The sequence below is a fragment of the Lonchura striata genome, chromosome Z (genome assembly GCF_050655825.1).
Source record: "Lonchura striata isolate lonStrDom1 chromosome Z, ASM5065582v1, whole genome shotgun sequence".
Classification (NCBI taxonomy): Eukaryota; Metazoa; Chordata; class Aves; order Passeriformes; family Estrildidae; genus Lonchura; species Lonchura striata.
In genome coordinates this window covers 33,324,468-33,342,282 of record NC_140740.1, presented here as the reverse complement: position 1 = coordinate 33,342,282, position 17,815 = coordinate 33,324,468, and the positions used below count along the sequence as shown (strand labels likewise).

The 17,815-nt window shown below is 38.5% G+C and overlaps 1 protein-coding gene across 12 annotated transcripts in view; it reads left to right on the top strand.

The window, feature by feature from the left end:
- ZNF608 (zinc finger protein 608) overlaps window positions 1-17,551 on the top strand; it is a 101,543-nt gene extending 83,992 nt beyond the window's left edge. For 10 of the 12 annotated variants that reach the window (XM_085567281.1, XM_085567280.1, XM_021546247.4 and 7 more), the window contains 5 exons: window positions 1,294-1,711; window positions 2,256-2,428; window positions 3,320-3,473; window positions 4,573-4,654; window positions 5,699-17,551. In XM_085567281.1, coding sequence (XP_085423407.1) covers window positions 1,294-1,711; window positions 2,256-2,428; window positions 3,320-3,473; window positions 4,573-4,654; window positions 5,699-5,705 — 834 coding nt within the window. In that variant the 3' untranslated portion in view covers window positions 5,706-17,551. The remainder of the gene's footprint in view (window positions 1-1,293; window positions 1,712-2,255; window positions 2,429-3,319; window positions 3,474-4,572; window positions 4,655-5,698) is intronic. The other 2 variants (XR_014951458.1, XM_085567284.1) reach the window with 2 other exon arrangements.
- Window positions 17,552-17,815: the final 264 nt, after the last annotated feature.

Sequence of the window (17,815 nt, the reverse complement as noted above, 5' to 3'; positions counted from 1 at the left end):
GTTGGCTTAAAGCACAGCTCTTTATCTTAACCCATGGTGACCTTTCTGAAGCAGTTAAGTTCCCCTTCTCTTGTCAACCAACCTCAAGCCCCTACAGACCTACACAATGGATGAAATCCTCTCTTCATTGAAGTCAGTGATAGTTTTGCCATTTACTTCAGTGGGACCAGAATTTTATCCAGTGGCTTCATGCTGGCCCTCGTAGATGGCACATTGCCTTCATTTGAGGCAATGCAACTGTCTCCGTGCTCTGAACTAGAGCCTTAATCCTTGATGCTTTTATGTTCTGGTGTTTGGTACATCCCAGACTTCACCCTTACAGACTGTCTTTCAAGGTACAGTGGGATGAAGGGAGTGGGAGTAGAGAGTTCTAAAGGAAGTGGGATGGTACAGCCCTAAGTAGGAGAAGATTTCTGCTGATTCAAGTATTTGAACCAGTCTGTCCAAGCATTTAGTTGTATGCTTATATTTCTGTGGCATGTGCCATAAATGTCTGTCAGTTGAAGAAAATCTTGACAATTAACTCTTGCATATCCTGTATTGGAAAAAGAAGTCTTCCTGTTACTTCTTGTACTGATTTGGTGTGGTGTTGTGAAGAACTCCCCTCTCTAGTTCTGTAACATGTTTATAAACTGGTCTGTATAATACATTTTTTATAAAAGCATTTACAGTGCCCAGTACATGTTCTTTAAACCATGGAATCCTGATCCAATAAATACTCACCCACCTGTAACTTTACAAACTTAAAATAAGATTGTCAGCTGAAAAGGTTTGCTTTAATATTTTACTTCCACTGATTCCTGGATGTTTGTAATACTGGAGGCAGCATTAGAATCTTGCCAGCTAGATCAGCTTTTCATGTTCATTGTTCCAGGTATTCTAAGTAGTCTGGCATATCATTAACCAGCTCTAATTTTGTGGTTCACAGATACTTTTTGCTCTCTAATGGGAAAAGTCTCTCTGTAGGCTTTAATTAAAATGTTTTATGAATAACATGGTCTCAGAACTTCATTTACATTGCACATATATTTCATGATTAAACTAGTTAAAGGCATGAAGAAGGATATAAAATAAAGCAATTGAATTAAATTTTGATAATAGATTCTTGCTCCTTCATGGGCATATTGGTTTGACTTTGAGCTTGAGGCACTCTGTGGCAACCTCTCCTCTATGTAATGAGGATATGGTATTAAAACAGCTATTAAAAATACATTAACTGAAACATGGGAAATATCAATAACAAACTTAGTTCTATTTCTAAGTTCAGAACAATTTTTTTCTCCTTTTTATTAGGATCCAGATTCACGAACATGGCATCATTATGTTTATCAGCCCAAATACCTTGATCAGCAAAAATCAGAAGAATTTGATCATGAGAAAAAGTTAAAAGAAGACAGCCCTAGAAAAACACCTAACAAGGAAAGTTCCCTGCCTAACCTTCCTGTCTCATTAGCAAGCATTAAAGAGGAGCCCAAAGAGGTCAAGCGTTCTGATTCTCAATCAGTGGATGAGAGCAAGATAAAAAACGATGATCAAAAGACTCCTGTAAATTGGAAGGACTCTCGGGGTGCTAGAGTAGCAGTTTCCTCACCAATGAGTCAGCATCAGTCATACATCCAGTACTTGCATGCTTATCCGTATCCACAGATGTATGATCCCAACCATCCAGCCTATCGCGCAGTCTCTCCTGTCCTAATGCACAGCTATCCTGGTATGTATTCTAAAACCCACCTTGCGCACTAGTTAAGATTTGCATCCTCAGGTTCAGTAAAGCCTGCATTTTAATATTTCTGTTAGTAGCTAGGCTAAATTAGAAGCTTCATGGGTGACGTTGTATTTGCTTGTGCTTCCACTGGGGCATGTTCTGTAGATTAAACTGGTTTAATACAAGATGTTCCTTTTATGAACTCTTAAGTTGCTCAACACTTGACAGTCTACTGTTGCTGTTAGTCTGACAGATAGTTTATTGCCTATAAAAATATTCTAAGAACTTACTGTCAGAATTATTATAGTTACTATTCCTTTTACTTAAAGAGGACCCATAAATGTCTGAAATGGTTATCAACTCAACCCTCTTTATAACCTCCATTCATCAGGGTAAATTAGGTGATGAAACTGAAGAGCAGTCATGCCATTTGGTAGTAATGTGATCTACTTTTGATGTAATTGTCGGTTCTGATATTCTCTCCTCCTACCCAGATATAATCAAAATGTAAAAACAGTAACTTGATGTGGTATTTATTGTTTATCTGCAGGGGCCTATCTCTCTCCAGGATTTCATTATCCAGTTTATGGGAAGATATCAGGGAGAGAAGAGGCAGAGAAGGTCAATACCAGCCCAAGCATCAATGCAAAATCAACCACTGAGTCCAAAGCACTGGATTTGCTCCAGCAGCATGCCAGCCAGTATCGCAGCAAGTCACCTGTTGTAAGGCTTTGTCCGTTCTTACTGGAGAGTGTTACATACGGGGTGGGGAGAGGAAAAACATAATTGTGGGAAGCACACAATCTGGCATCAAGCTATGAGTGCATGATTCTTCTTTATAGTACTGCTTACAATAAAAGCAGTTTATAGTCAGAATGCTTCTGTGGCATAAACTGGAGGTAACACATCTAACACAGTTCTGTGCTGAGGTTTCTTGTCTTGACTAGACTCATATAGAAATACAGATTCAGAAATGCCTCCTGGTGCACAGATTTTTGCAGTTAGACAGGAACCTCCTGTTTGGAAACATAATGAAATGAGAGGTTGGGCTATGGATTTTGATAATAACCCCTCCTTGTATTTGCCAAGAATCTACATCTAAATAGCTGATTACCAGCCCCCATTTCTGAAGATTTATAAACAAGATTTACAAAGTTGGGACAAATACTGCTATTTTACTTTCAGATTTGTTGTTGCTGGTTTTAGCTGTGAGAAAGTCACTGGCTCTCATTCTATTTTCTAAGAGATTTTTCTGCTAATCAGATTCCCAGAAAGCTTTAGAAGGTTGAGCATTTTCAGCAGCTTACCTAGGTTGTTTAGGCATTGGCAAGCCAGGCGAGCTTCAGGGAATGCAAAACTAGAAGTCACCATGGTGTCTTCAAGATGTAGTGCATTGCCTCAAAGTCTTTGTGCATTGGGAAATCTTCCATTATCCAGAAAGATTAGCTGGAGATTAGAATCAAGTGCAAATAATCCGGTAGAGATACTTCTTCCGAAAAAGTGAGATACATCATTTGTATTCAGAAAGTTTTGACAGTAGTGGCACATATTGTTGTTGTGATTTCATCCCTTTTAAAGTTCTCACATCAGTTTTCTTTCACTTTCTGTTACTAGCCTGTGGAAAAATCACCAGCTGAACGTGAGCGGGAAGCAGAAAGGGAGCGAGACCGCCATTCTCCTTTCAGCCAGCGGCATCTCCATACCCACCACCATACACATGTTGGAATGGGCTACCCTCTTATACCTGGACAGTATGACCCGTTTCAAGGTGAGCAGAAAATTGTCAGTGGGTGGGATTAGCTTGCCTTATGGAATTGTTGCCTTGACACTGGAAATTGTGCCTACATTAAGCATTTTGAATAGACAGCCTGCTGTTAGAACAGAAGTGCTTTACATTTAGGAAGAAGGCTTGAAAATCCACAGCATGTACTAGCAATAAATTAATAGCTTCATGTCTGAGAAATACCAAGTTTTGTTTCCCAAACTGGGTGTCAGAGCTTTATTAAAGATGTACCAGTTAGGCTGTCATCCACATGAATGTTTTGATTCCTCCTGCAAAATGACATTAACTGGCTGAAAGGCAGTAAAATATCCAAACCAAACAACCTCCTTTTTGTATAATTAGGGTTGTGTAAGCAATGGGGGAAGTGTAGCAAAAACAAAAGCTTTTTATACTGAACATATTTTATGTATAAGGCATTGCAGTCACAAGGGTTTGTGCTTGTTATAATTTGACTGTTTGAAAGGGGACTCTTTGTATTTTGGCAAATGCCGTGCACAAAGTTGCAGTCAGGGAAAAAGCAGTATAGTAGGATACAATTTATTCTCCCTAGGTTTTATACTGATCTTTGAATGTTTTGTCTCTAACCATGACTCTAGCTGAATTAAAAGGAGGCTTCCTCCCATGCAGCAAAGCATGTGCTACCACAATTGGTGGCTAAATGGCATTTCTTCTTTACATTGACTTGGTGCCTCAGCAGTTATTTTTCCTGTGTAAAAGTCTCAACATTTCTCAGTGTGATTCAGTGATCCTATATGCCTTTTGGGATGCATTATGCTTATTCAGTAGCAAAACTGTAAAAATGGTAAGTTATTATGAAAGTATTGTATCCTGAAAAGCTAGCATGTTGTTTCTGTAATTCACTGTGACTTTTGATTCTTCTTGTTTCCTGACACTTATTATTTCTACTGAGCTTCCTATTCATGAACTCCCATACAAACCACTTAGTATCATGTAGTGCAGTATTTGGACAAGAATGCAGTTAGTAGAAATGCTGTAGTTTCTTGTAGAATATGTATCAAAGACAATTCAGTTTATTACAGAAAGATATATTCATCAGTATTCCTTTGTTTCTTCTTTCTCACAGGATTGACCTCTGCTGCCCTTGTTGCCACTCAGCAGGTGGCTGCACAGGCATCTGCATCTGGTATGTTTCCTGCACAAAGAAGGTAAATGGCCAATAAATTATATATTGTAACATAGAGAGGAGAAAGCAAATAACAGATTTTTTTTTAGCCTGCTGGTGTGCATTTCATTGTATGACACAGTTTTTAAGGTTGAGAAAAAACTTGGTACTCTGGGTTACTTGCACTTTTGTTCTCCTTAGAATGACATTTTGTCCTTAGTTGTGTTCTTTAATTGTAACATAGGTCATTAAGAACAAGTCTTCAGAGATTTTCCATAGAGTGTCTTTTAAGGATTGGTATTAAGATAAAACAAGAGATTATTAAATATAATTTATGAGATCCAAGTTTTTAATAAAATGAGTTTAAAATTGTTCAGTTCAGTTCAGTTGGCTTCATGCATGACCAGAAAAATTTAGGATTTTATCTATTCTGCAAGTCTGCCTGGCTTGCTTATCTTGTTTTTAGAGAGGTTTGTTTGGGAGCCCATGAGACATGATTTTGTATTTAAATTGCACACCCATGTCATACATGCCATACATTGGTATTCAACTTAATGCCATACATGAAGTTGTATACTCATGTCAAGCATGTCATTACATACCTGAAAGCCTCTCAGTTGTTTACTTGTTTGACAAGAGTAAAACTTCTGCACTATGATGTTCCCATATCAAGTGAAATTTCCAAAGCATCTTTTAACACTAGGGTTTCATTCACTGCTGCCATGTTAAGGCTCAGAGTTTAATGTATCAGATAGAACTGTGAAGTTCCATCTTCCGGGTGTCTGTCTGAAAGTTGATGCTGAAACAAACAATATATAGCTAGAATTATTTGAATAAGAAAGGTTTGTAGCCCTGGAAGAGCAGATGGATGATAGGTATCAGCACTCAGAAGAAAAATCCTGGAGCAGGTTACTTCTCAGGATGTTGTTCCTGTCAGGGGAGGGATGAGGACAGGGCTTGCTGCCTTTTCTTCTTGGGTTTGAGAATACTTGTACAGATTTCATTTCATGATGCATTCAAGGTGCAGGAAAAAAAAATATAAGGAAAGGATGCTGCTTACTAAAACCTTCTTCTTTTCTCTTTTCAGAGAATGATGAATTTGGGGATGAACATTGTCATGTGACTAGATCACATGAGGAAGCGCTTTATTACAGACATCAGTTCCATGGTGTTAATTTGAAATGCCTTAATGGCAGGCAAAAACCAGTCATTTCATTTTTGTAAATTGCAGATTTTATCACAGAGTAACAAATGTTGCTGTAATTAGACTTCTGTTTTTATATATATATATATGCGTATATATATATATACATATATATATAAAAATATATATATTCTTTACTTTTTTGTATCAGTACCAAGGCTCGCACACAGGGTCTGCTGCTAAGTTGCGAACCACACACTAAATGGAGATATGTATTTGTCATGTTTAGAAGGCGTTAACCGCAAAAGGCTGTTAGTTTCTTTTCTCTTCTTCTTCCTATTCTTTTTCTTCTCTCTTTTTTCCTTTCCAATTGTAAATAAATAATGTTATGTATCAGTGTGCCTGAACCTTGCATACCCTTCTGGTATTTCCCACAAGCTCTCAGAGAGGCTAACTTTGATGACACTTTGGTACAATGTAGATGTCTATTTGATGATTCCTATTGAGATGCATCAGTGTAAAATGTTACTGTATTCACTGTTTCATTGTAATTGTGTATTGTGAAAAATATACCTTTGGAAGGCATGGGGATTCTAGTACCACAAAAACTGTGTTGTATATAATGTATAGATTTTAAATGGAGATAATGAGCATTTGTGAATAAGGAAATGTCTTTTTTGATAATCTTGAATGGCAGATAACCTAATAGCCTGCATATGAGAAGACATCTGTGATTGTTCTATTACTTGAATAGTCCTGCAGTCTTTGTTTTTAATGTTTACAATTACTCAAATTTAGGAGAGACTTTAATGCCATTACCTGTTTACTTGTTTTAGGCTGTAACCTAGTTTATTTTATGTAAAACCTATATCAAATGCTTTCATTTTTTTACTTGTTGTAAATAATTTGGCAATCAGAATAATGAAAAACTTTGAATTTTTAATTTTTTTTTTTTTTTTCTGGGTATTCTTGAGCCACTCTGAAGGATGTGCCATAAGTGTAGACAGCAGAGGGTGCAGCAAGGGCACAGCTCCTAGTCATGCTCCTGCTGGGCCTATGCCATTTTTTCTCTCCCAGTGGTCAATGCAGGGTCCAAGCCAGATGGCAGATGGACCTTTTTCTGTTGACCCTGATAGGCTCAAAAAAAAGGCCAGTGGTAACACTTTGAATGGTATTAGTGGAACTGAAGTCTCTAATACCTGTTTTAAAGCAGCTCTGTATGCTATAATTTATAGGCAATTTTTTTCCTATTATATCTGTATTGCCCTTCCATCCAAAAATTAATAGATGCCTAAAAACAGAGGACCTATCAATTAAAAAAAAAATCCTTTGCTGTGTCTAACCTGCATTACCGTAAGATAAATATTTTCTGTGGCTATACCACCTGTTTTGTTACAATGCAGTTAACACAGTACACAATAGCATGACATCACTAATCATGATATGAAAAAAAATCAAATTTACTGGTCAGGTTTTTGAGGCTTTAACTATTTTCCTTTTCTGCATATCCTGGTTACATTGATTGTCAAAACTGGTTTTTAAAGTTTTACTGGTTGTTTTTATTTTGTGTTTGTTGGGTTTGTTTTTTTTTTGTTTTTTTTTTTTTTGGCAGGGTGAATTACTGCAAGTTAAAGGTTGTTCTTGAAGTTGGTTCCATTTCTTCTACCTTGTGAATACTTAATACAGAAGGATGAATTAAAGATTCCCAACAGACAAGCACACTTGGACTTTTATATTACTATGATGAATCTGCCATTAATACTGCTATAATTGTTTTATTTTTATAGGCATAAAATCAGTTCCCTTAGTGAATAGTTATAAGGTTTATTGATTTTTATTACACATCATTCATCTGTGGCTTACTATTATTGTCTTGTTCTGAACACATCCAGAAGTCTCACAGTGGTAACATACTACAAGTTAGCCTCATTAAAAAATGGGAAGGAAGGGATGTTTTCTTTGAAAAAGGGGATATTGTGAATGCAGGGCTCTTGAAATAATAAATGCCTTATTACTTCTATAGTAAAGGCTCAGATGGCTTTTGTGTTGAAACATACCATTGACTTTTGGTTTTTCTCCCTAAACCATTAATGCTACCACAGCAAAATAGTTCTTACAAATTCACACTGTTAGTGATTTTTAGTGTGTTTGAGTGTCATAACTGGAATGAATTAGTCTGATTGACACAGGGTAAGCAACAGTTAAAATTACAATTAATGTTATAGTTTTACTGTATCCTTGAAGTCTGTAAGAGTGGCTAACATCTCTTGCCATTTATTGTCTTCCTCCACTTAAGATTATTATGTCTAGCACCTAGCTTCATAGCCTTCTTTTTGGTTTAACACTTGCCATACTGACCTCCCTAAAGGCTGAGCCACAGTGAGTATCACTCTCTGGTTGAGCATTCCCCAAAGCCAAAGGGTACTCGCCCACACATCTGAGCACTGATGTGCAGCTGCCTAAGTCATTTCACCACTGTGTGAGGATCCAAAGGAAGAGCAAACTGAAGCAGTAATACAATTTATACACCTGGGAACTAAGAGCTGTAGAGGCTGATCCCTGAAAAGGGGCAGCAGAAGCATCATGATACAGATACATTTACACTCACTTTTCCACATGATCGGATTATACTTTTTGCTACCTCTAGCTCACCTGTACCACCCTGCCCTTCCAGCAGCAGCTAGCTTCTGTCTTTCATCCAGACATTGCTGGATGTCTTGCAAAGGTGGAGCAGGTCTTATGCAGTACACTCATTTGAGTTTCTAAGTCTGTCCATGTAAATGCAGCTAGAGAAATGAAAGGTCTGTCAGTGCAAGCCCATCACACAGACTCAAAAACCCAGCCGGGGACCTACTCTTGTGATGTTTGCAGGGGGAGAAAAATAGATGTGGACAGCAAAGGAGGGTGGGGTGCTTTTTGAGCTATCATGTAGCTCTAGGGGCTGAAATAGAAGAGAGGTCTAACCAGCCGAGCTGGCTGACTACCAGGGCTAGCCAGAGCTGGTGAAAATGGGGGCTAAGAAAAACATAACTTCAGTTTTGTAATTTTAGAATTCCCTGGTGGCCTTGGGGAGCACCTGAGAGGTCACAAAGCTAATTCTGCGCCACACATCCCCTCCTTGCTTCTGATAAATGCACTGGTTGGGCTTAACCATTTGGTTTGGAGTTACACTTGTCACTCTGCTGTCAGAACAAGGACCCCCAAAGGACATGAATTTAGAGAATCCCTGAATCCATCCTAAAACACACACGAGGGATTGTGGATATTGGCATAAACAAAGGACACTATAGTCCCCTTCTACAACTCTCCACCTTGGTTCTTCTCAGAGAACCAGTGAGTCACGTAGGCAGTCTAATTCATATTTCATTCCTGGCATCAGTCTTGTCAGTCACAACTGACAGAAGTACTGCCCTCATGTTTCTGTCTCAGAATCTCACTCTAGTGTTTGCTTGCCACTCTCTCTCCTCTTTTCTCCTCTCCCCTCTCTGTGCCACTTGCTAGTTTAATGAGCTCTCTTACATCTATCTGATACCATCAAAACTCTATTTGCACATCTAAAAGCTTTCTGCATACATTTGTAAGTTTGACCCTTGACTTGTTCTCTCTTTCCTTTTATCACAATTCATCCGTTGACCTGCACCTTTATCTTAGTCTGTATTAATGTCTCTTGCCTCTATTTAGCCTACAGTGTTTGGGACAGAGAACATATTTCACTTCAAATTCATACACTGCAGTTATATTTATAGCTATCTCTTAATAATAGCAAGAGCCGCTCATAGAGGATAGTGCAAGATACCATGGGTAGCTATGACACGCCACTGGTTAACAAGGAACCTAAGGTAACTAACAAAAAATGTTACAGTTTTCAAAGGTATTTTGAAACCATCCAGTGACTTGAAATTGTGAATGATACAAAGTCCACATAGGAAGTCTGAGCCTTTATCTCCCTCCATCAGAGGGAACTGGAGACATACAGTCATTACTTAATATGCCAGCTTTGTTCTGCTTTAGAAAGAGAGTTCTGGTTTCACTTTCGGCACTTCATGTAGCTCTCTGCCCTAAACACCCTATAACATTACTGTGAACTGCAGTTCTTCCTTGGGAAGATTTCTTTTTTTCTAGGTCTGTATTTCCTAAGTTCTCTAGATTCAGCCTTTTTGCCAAGGTTGGCTTTTTTTCTTTTCCGTCTCTTTTTTTTTTTTTTTTTTTTGTCATTATTTCTTTTTTCTTTTCTTTTGGAGGGGGTAGAATCTCACTGTAACCAAGAAATGCAAGAGGTTTTCATTAAGGAGAGGAGACATCAGGTGAAGTTGTACACATTCCAGTGGTGGGGAGATAGACACCCTGTAAAATTCTTATACTAGCTTTTAGTAATTTCTGTGCAACACACACTAAATAAGGCTTTCAAATTCAATTGCAACTCTGAAATTTCTCATCTGGACTGATAAATTAGCAAGCTTAAAGGTTTAGCAAAGGAAATTATTACTTGCAGCCTAGAAATATTTGTCATGAAGAAAACTTAATCTCCATTTTAACACAATAGAAAAATGTTCTAGGGCTATGAAAGTGTAGATTTTGTTGCAAACAAATGAATTCCTGCAGACCTAGCTGATACCTGTAATTCAGTTCCAGTAGCCTCACAGATGTTTCCACAGTAGCGTGGCCATTTTAGCCACGGTATAAAGATGTATGCTAATTAATTATATGGTATCTATCATTTGAGTTAGCTGACAAGAGGAGCAGCAGCTTGCTGGCTGCTTTGGGCATAATGCTACAGGACATCCTCTTGAAAGAGTGCAGCAATGCCTGATAAAAATTAGATCAGTAGGCAAAGGCTCTCTGAAAGCCTGTTTAAACCCTTAATACAGAAGACTGATTTTAAAGCGTCCATCTCGACAAGTAAATGACTTTGGTTCTTTTAATTGCTTCCAAGGCCCTGAGGGTATTACCAAGCCTTGGTCTGCCTGCCCAGCCTCCCACAGAGCTTCCTCTTCCCACCCTTTCTCAGTGGCCCTGGACTCCCATTTCAGTCTGTTCATCTCTGGCTCAGGGATATAGATGCCTTGGGCTAGAGCTGTACCCTAGCAGTCTTTCCCCTTTGCTAGGGTTAGGGGGGTGGGACATGCCAAGCTCCAGGAGCCCCCAGCCTTGGCTGCACCTTTAGAATTACTAAGAATGTGCAGTTTCTGCTCTTAAGGGATTTGTGTTTGGGCTGTTTCTTACAGAATGTTATGCAGGGAAAGAGCTTTGGTAAGACCCCTGCTAATATTTTTTAAAATAGACAAATATAAAGAGGAATTTTTTCTTTATATGTTTCAAATCAAACAGTGGAAATGAGGTGTGGAATAAAAAGCCTCAGACTTTGGTAAGACCCCTGCTAATATTTTTTTAAATAGACAAATATAAAGAGGAATTTTTTCTTTATATGTTTCAAATCAAACAGTGGAAATGAGGTGTAGAATAAAAAGCCTCAGACTGAAGAGCCCTTGAATAGTTAACAGCCACCATGAAAAATTAGTCCTATTTTTTTTTTTCCTTATTTTTTAGCCCATCTTTCCTCAACAGTATAAACTTGTATTTGGGAGTCCAAGTGACACTAGAAGTCACGTGAGGATACAGGAGCACTTTTTTCCTCTCTCCTTCCAGTGAGAGTGACTGAAAGGGACAGTTAGTTTTAAAAGGAACTGGCTCTTAATACACATACTCAAACTAGGCACCTTCTGTATACAGAACATGTTTATCATTAATGAGCTCCCTATTCAGCAGTGGTCAGCTCTGCTGCCTGCTTCAGCAAGCTACCTTCTTTTGAGGTTCTGTTCTGCAGAAGAGAGTGGGAGGAACCACATCATGGGCTACATGGACTGCAAAAAGAGCAGAAATTTCTGCTTTTCCTTTGCTTATAAAAACCAGAGCAAGGCTTGCTTTTTATAATTTCCTTTTGTTCATACCTTTCCCCACTCTGTCACTAAGTCAGCTTAAGTATTTGCAGTGATGAGCCTCATCAAGCCACTGATTTTCAAGTACAGCTCCAGACAGAAAAGGTCATTAAAATGTCAATGACAACATGTTCCATGCCGTGCATTGGAACACAACAATTCAATACCAAGCTTTACTACAAGTATCTGCAGCCCTAATTTATTATCTTCTTGATTGAAAAGAAACTGATTTACTTGAACAGAGAAAGCATAGAATCCTAAGACTCTAAATGACTTGTGGCTTTCCTGAAACCAGTTGACCACTTTCCCTTTGATCTGTCAGGAGTCTGTCCCCATGTTTGGATTTATTTTCCCAAAAAAGTTGTAGAAGAAGCTGCTAGAGAAAGAAAACACTAAAACCAGCAAGACAGAATCTAGTTCTTTATGCTAGAACACCTCTCATTAGTCTCAGGCAGACTCTTCTGCAATTCAGATAATGATTTTGTTCCTTGAGGCAGAGCAAGTAATTGCTATTTGGTATAACTCCTTCCTTCTTCCTTGAGCATATGTGCTCTCTCAGATGCTCATGTACTTACTCTCCCCTTTATTACAGGGTCACATATATATGCCGTATGCATGATTTGATACCAGTTTGCTTAGAGGTCTCTTTTGTAGCCCACTGGCAATAAAATAGCTGAGCAATGACTGCTCAGCTTTGGAGTTTTGTATCTGCACTTCACACTAGATCACAAGCTTTTAAAACCTTGTCCTACTTCTAAAAGGGTTATGAACATACACTAAAATCCAGTTGTATTAAAGGAGAGCAGGATATGTAGTGTGTTGGCCTGGCAAATTATTCAATGTGCACCCAGAAAGGGTATGGAACAAGTAAATCTGGCCCTGATATGTATAGAGGACAGGACGCATTAACATAAAAGTGACTTGGGATAAAACTTCTGAATATGGTCTAAAGACTTCAGTGCTGTGCTCTGTAGTGACATACACAGGGCTTTCGAGAGTTGTGGGTCCAGCAAAGTCACCCAAGCAGCACAAGGACCAGTGGTGTCACATAAGTCACTGAGTAGGAGCAGGTGAGTGCCCAGACACTGACACTACAAACTGCAGTGAGTCCTACTAAAGAAAGCTCTGGTATTGGATAGGCAGACCTTCACTGTAGAGTTAAGATGGAGCAAATGCCCTTGGGACAGACCTGACTGTTCTGAAGCTGTTGAGTGCTTGCTACATACCACTGGCTTATGAACTGATGAGCTGCCCTCTCGTGTGCTCTGCTTTCCTCAGTGGCAGAAGCCTGCAGCATCAAGGGACAGGGTGTTTACAGTCTGAAAAGAGCTGAATTACGCTAATACATCTGAGCAATTTACAAAGAATAAGATGGGATAAAGTATGGGTCAGTCTTAAAGTTCAAGCATGGCCTTGACAAAAAGTTGTCTTTAAAGAGCACTGCACCTGTCTCATTAGTGACATGCCACTCACCTACAGCAAGAATACACCTTCTGTACCTGCCATCTGAAGGGATGAGTAAAATATAGAGAAAGAGAAGTTTATTGCAAAGTAGAAAACTATCAGTCAAGGGACTGTATGTGGCAAACCAGAGGTGTGTGTCTCCAGTTACATTTCCTCTCATGGTAGTAAGTTGAAACCTTTGGTATGCCTCTCTTTCATTGTTTGTTACCATTATAAATTCTTACATTTTTGGGCCCCATTAAATGGCAGTGTTAGATTACTAGTCACCAGTGTAAAGGGCCTATGTCTCCTCATGTGTGTTTAAGAAGCCAGTTTGAGTATTTTTCACTGTAAGATGGGTATTTCCATCATGGGATATGTTGTTGTACTTGCCATTGTACTTGCTTTCATTTTGGCTGCTCCAGTTTTAAATATTAGCATTTCAGTGTGCAGCTTAGATAAGCTCAGCTGAATCTTCAGGATGCAGTATTTCATATGTTCCTAAGCTCAAAACTGGTACTATACTTTCATATTAAGTGCCCTAAATATATAGTAATGTTTTACAGTCTTGTGGTTTTGTTCCTTGTTGTGGTTTTGTTTGTTTGTTTGTTTGCTTGTTTTAAACCTCGTTCAGTTGAAAGAGGAAAAGAGGCTTGCAGGAATTCAGCTTTGACATTTTGGGGCCTTCCTCCCCATTTTTTCAAAAGGACAAAATTAATTCCCAAATCATTCAGGATTTGGTAAGATTTGGTAGCTGACAGGCAAAACAAGTTTCAAAGCAAGCCATTGATTTAATGAAGACAACATTTATCAATAATATTATTACCCCTCTGACTCATGCCAAAACTCATTTGACTAGTATACAGTGATCAGTAGGATGCAAACTGAAAACCTTCTCGATTTTGAATCTGCAAGGCAAACACAGGACAGTTTTCAGGAGGCTTTATCAGAATGGCTAAGAGCAGCTAGGGACACAGACCAGACCACCATCTCCCTTTCACAACTCCCACACCCCTTTTTGATTATGCTTTGCCCCTGGATCACTGCTTAAATTTGCTATCCATTAGTCCCTAGTGATAACATCAAGGTCAGATGCTCTACTCGAATCAACAGCTGAATTACACATATCTTCTGACACCATGAAAAGCAAATTGCTAGCTAATCACTACAGTAAAGAGACAACAACAAATAGTTCTGTGACCAGCAAGACTAGTAAAGACCACTTTAGTGGATCTCTTTTCTCTTCAGACCCTCAAATATTTAACAAATCGTGATCTTCTTACTTTTTCCTACATGAGACCAGTAACAGGCCATCTCTGCATTGTCTTTTTAGCAATATTTGTCAATGTAGAAATTGTTTTCAGAGTCTGTAGTTTATTTGCAACTGGTCAATAGGCTCAAATGTTTTGTGCCAGGGAAAGGTTGCAGACTTGGTCACAGGAACTTAAATGAGAGCTTTGCAAGGGTTTTCTCTGCATGGCTCTATTGTGTGTATCTCCTGAGCAGTTACAAAGCTGAAAGGTGGCAATGTGTTCGAGAGCATCTTTTTCCCTCACAAAGATGGGAGGTGTTCAGGGCCGGGCCTGGACCCTTTCTGGGAAATAACTCCACCCCACTGCCTTGCACCATGCTCCGTACCACAAGTAAGGTGCAGAACTTTCTATGGCCTAACAGATGTGGTAAACAAAAGTAACTTGTTCAGAATTTAATTAGTCTTAGGGAAAAGTTATGCAAAAGGGAAACTGAAAAAAGCCCAACTCATGGTATTGAGTCTTAAATCCATCAATAATCATGAGAATATATAACTTGGAAGTAGTCCATGATATTTATGTATTGTTCTATAGGCTTTTTGTGTCATTATAATATAGACACAGGCAAAAAAGGAGCCTGGATTTATGAAAAGCTGTAGTCTCTTTTAAATGCTTTTGGGTGCCAGCAAACAACAATGAATTTTTTAGGTGAATAATAAGCTAATTAAGGTACAAAAAAAGGAACAAAGTTATTTTTTAAAGTTCTGGCTATTAAGCACATAATGGTTTCATTATCTAAAGTTCAGTCACAACAAGGACAAAGAAATCTCTCTTATGTGTGCTGAAGAGTTTTTCAGCTTTGAAAAAAATCAATACTATATTCACACTAATGTTGGCTTGCATAATATATTAATTGTAGTCACCACCAGTAGTCACATTGGTGGTTTTGCATAAAGACTTAAAAGCAATTTTGGATGTCTGAAAGATTCTAATTGTTTTTTTCTTTTCCTGAAAGAGTAATGAAAAGATAACTAAAAAGTAGAACTATATAGTTATTTTATAACTGGCACTAACAAATTTCACCAATTACAGAGTCCATTTTGTAAGCAATGAATGTGTGGTTCCCAATTAATCTAGTGTACCTCCAGGCAAGGTCTAAATCAGCTGGATACAGCTAAAGCAATTTGCACACAGCTAAAAGCAAATTGGAAAATAAGTGTTCCATGCTACTGCCTATCTTTTCAAGCCAAATACACAATCAGTATTCTGGCAGCAGCACTCTGTCATGTTATTTGCAACCATCAATTTTAATTATAACAATTATTGATTAATTGGGAAAGTGAATATTCTAATGTTCAAATGAAGTTGGTGCGGCTACTGGGGATCATTTTTCTCTTTAAAGTGCTTGTACATTCAGTGTTAGGAAACACCATGCAAAGAATATACATGTAAAGAATATACATGCAAAGAATATACTTCCACCACTGTGATGAACTCAGGTGACTACCATTGAAGGTGCATCTGTGATATATATATATATATTTTTTTTTTTCCCAGTCTGTTTACAACAAGCATCCAGTTTTAGGATTCACCATTCTGCTGTACAGAGAGGGTAATATGAATTGTATTAAGGTCTGAGAGGACTAAGTGAGGAACATAGGCAAATACTTTCAAACTTGAGCACCTAAAATCAAGCTCCTATTTTCTTACTTAACCACCCAGAGTGCTCCTGCTGCCCATTGGCATGGGTTATTTTTCTAACCTATTTACTTTTAGACTCAAGCTGTTCTTTTGTAGAACAATGCTTCTCTTGGAACAGAGAAAAAAGAAATATCCAGCCCTAGCTGAACTAACAAGAACATTATGTGTTTCAGCTAAATAAATAGCTGGGGGAAGAGGGCATCCTGACTTGAGCAGTTACAGCCACAAAGGCTGAACATGAATTCTCTGAATCCGAGTTCCTGGTACAGGTTCATCTCCATGGCTAATCAAATGCCGTGTAGTGTTTCTAAAGACATTCTGTTTCCATTTGAAGTGATGCAATAAACACTCCACTAATAATTACTGTGCTCCAGGGAAGCCTTTCAAGTGTACTGCAACCTGCCTCTGCTGAGGCTGAGGGAAAACAGGGGAGTTTTCCCATCACATGGGCTCTGCTTGCCTCATGGCTGAACATGCCTGCTGCGCTGGGAACACATCCTACAGTACAGCACAGAGCTGGCACCTGCCCCTTCCATGGGCAGGCTGGGCACACCCATGCCACCTGCCTGGCTGCTGCTCACACAGGCATGACTTTTGAGTTTTAAAAAAGTAACGAGGGTAGCTGGAGGTAGTAATATCCCAAAGCTCTGTACCACCACTGAGGTCAGATGAGAGGGATCAGATCCAGGATCACAATGCTGCCCATTTACCTGCTTTTGAATTTAAAGCAGTGTACTAAGTTAACATTTTTTGTGCAGTTTTGCAAATAATGGTCAGCGGATAAATGGTGTAGTAGGTGACTCATCGCACTGTTGCTGGGAAACTGTGGATGGATGTGAAACTGGGAAGGTCAGCTGCTCCAATTAGTTATCAAGAGAGAATAATTTCAAAGACCTGCACAAGAATATAGCTATGAAACACTCACTGTCTTGTCAAAGCCTAGTACAGCTAATCATCTGCTTTGAAAATGCAGATGTACAAGATCTTCTTTGTACAAGAAGATCTCTCTGCCTATTCACTAGCCAAAAAAATTGTGCTTACAGTGCCTTATACTGAAATAAATAAAGAAAAAAAAATAGCAAAGGCATGGAAATGAGTCCTGAGTGTACTAAACATGGGAAAGCAAGTGTCTGATAACAGAAATACTCTCTGAGAAAAAAAAAATAGTGAGATGCTTAGAAAACATATGTGTTTATATATACATATATGTGAGATACCTGGTGATCAGGTACAGCTTTGGCACACATGTACACACAGTGTAATACTGTTTTCTGACATGTTTTCTGCTTTTGTCTCTCCTCTTTTGTTTGGAGTTTAAATTATTTTATTCTGCCCACCAATGTTTCCAACCTGCTCAGCTTAGTGCTGCACGAATACACTTGCAGGAAGAGGCCTGTCCCCAGCAATTTCATTATTCTTTTCTTTCTCTTTGTTTTGTTGATGAATAAAAGCCCCATATATGGAAATTTCCTGTCTCGTAGTATTTACCACTACAAGTACTCTTCTAATAGAGAATCATGAAATGTTATAGACTTCAATCCTTTAACCGGCTGTAAAATAGTAAGATTTGTATTTTGTTAAGCCATAAATTGATAATGTTGCACCTTCTCTATTATTTAAAACATAGTATTAATGTTAAAATTGCCGTGCCTGTCCATAACTTTGGGATCAGGTATGTACCTCAAAGGATCCTGCTCTATCTGCAATAAGTGTTTTTTCACTTCAGATTA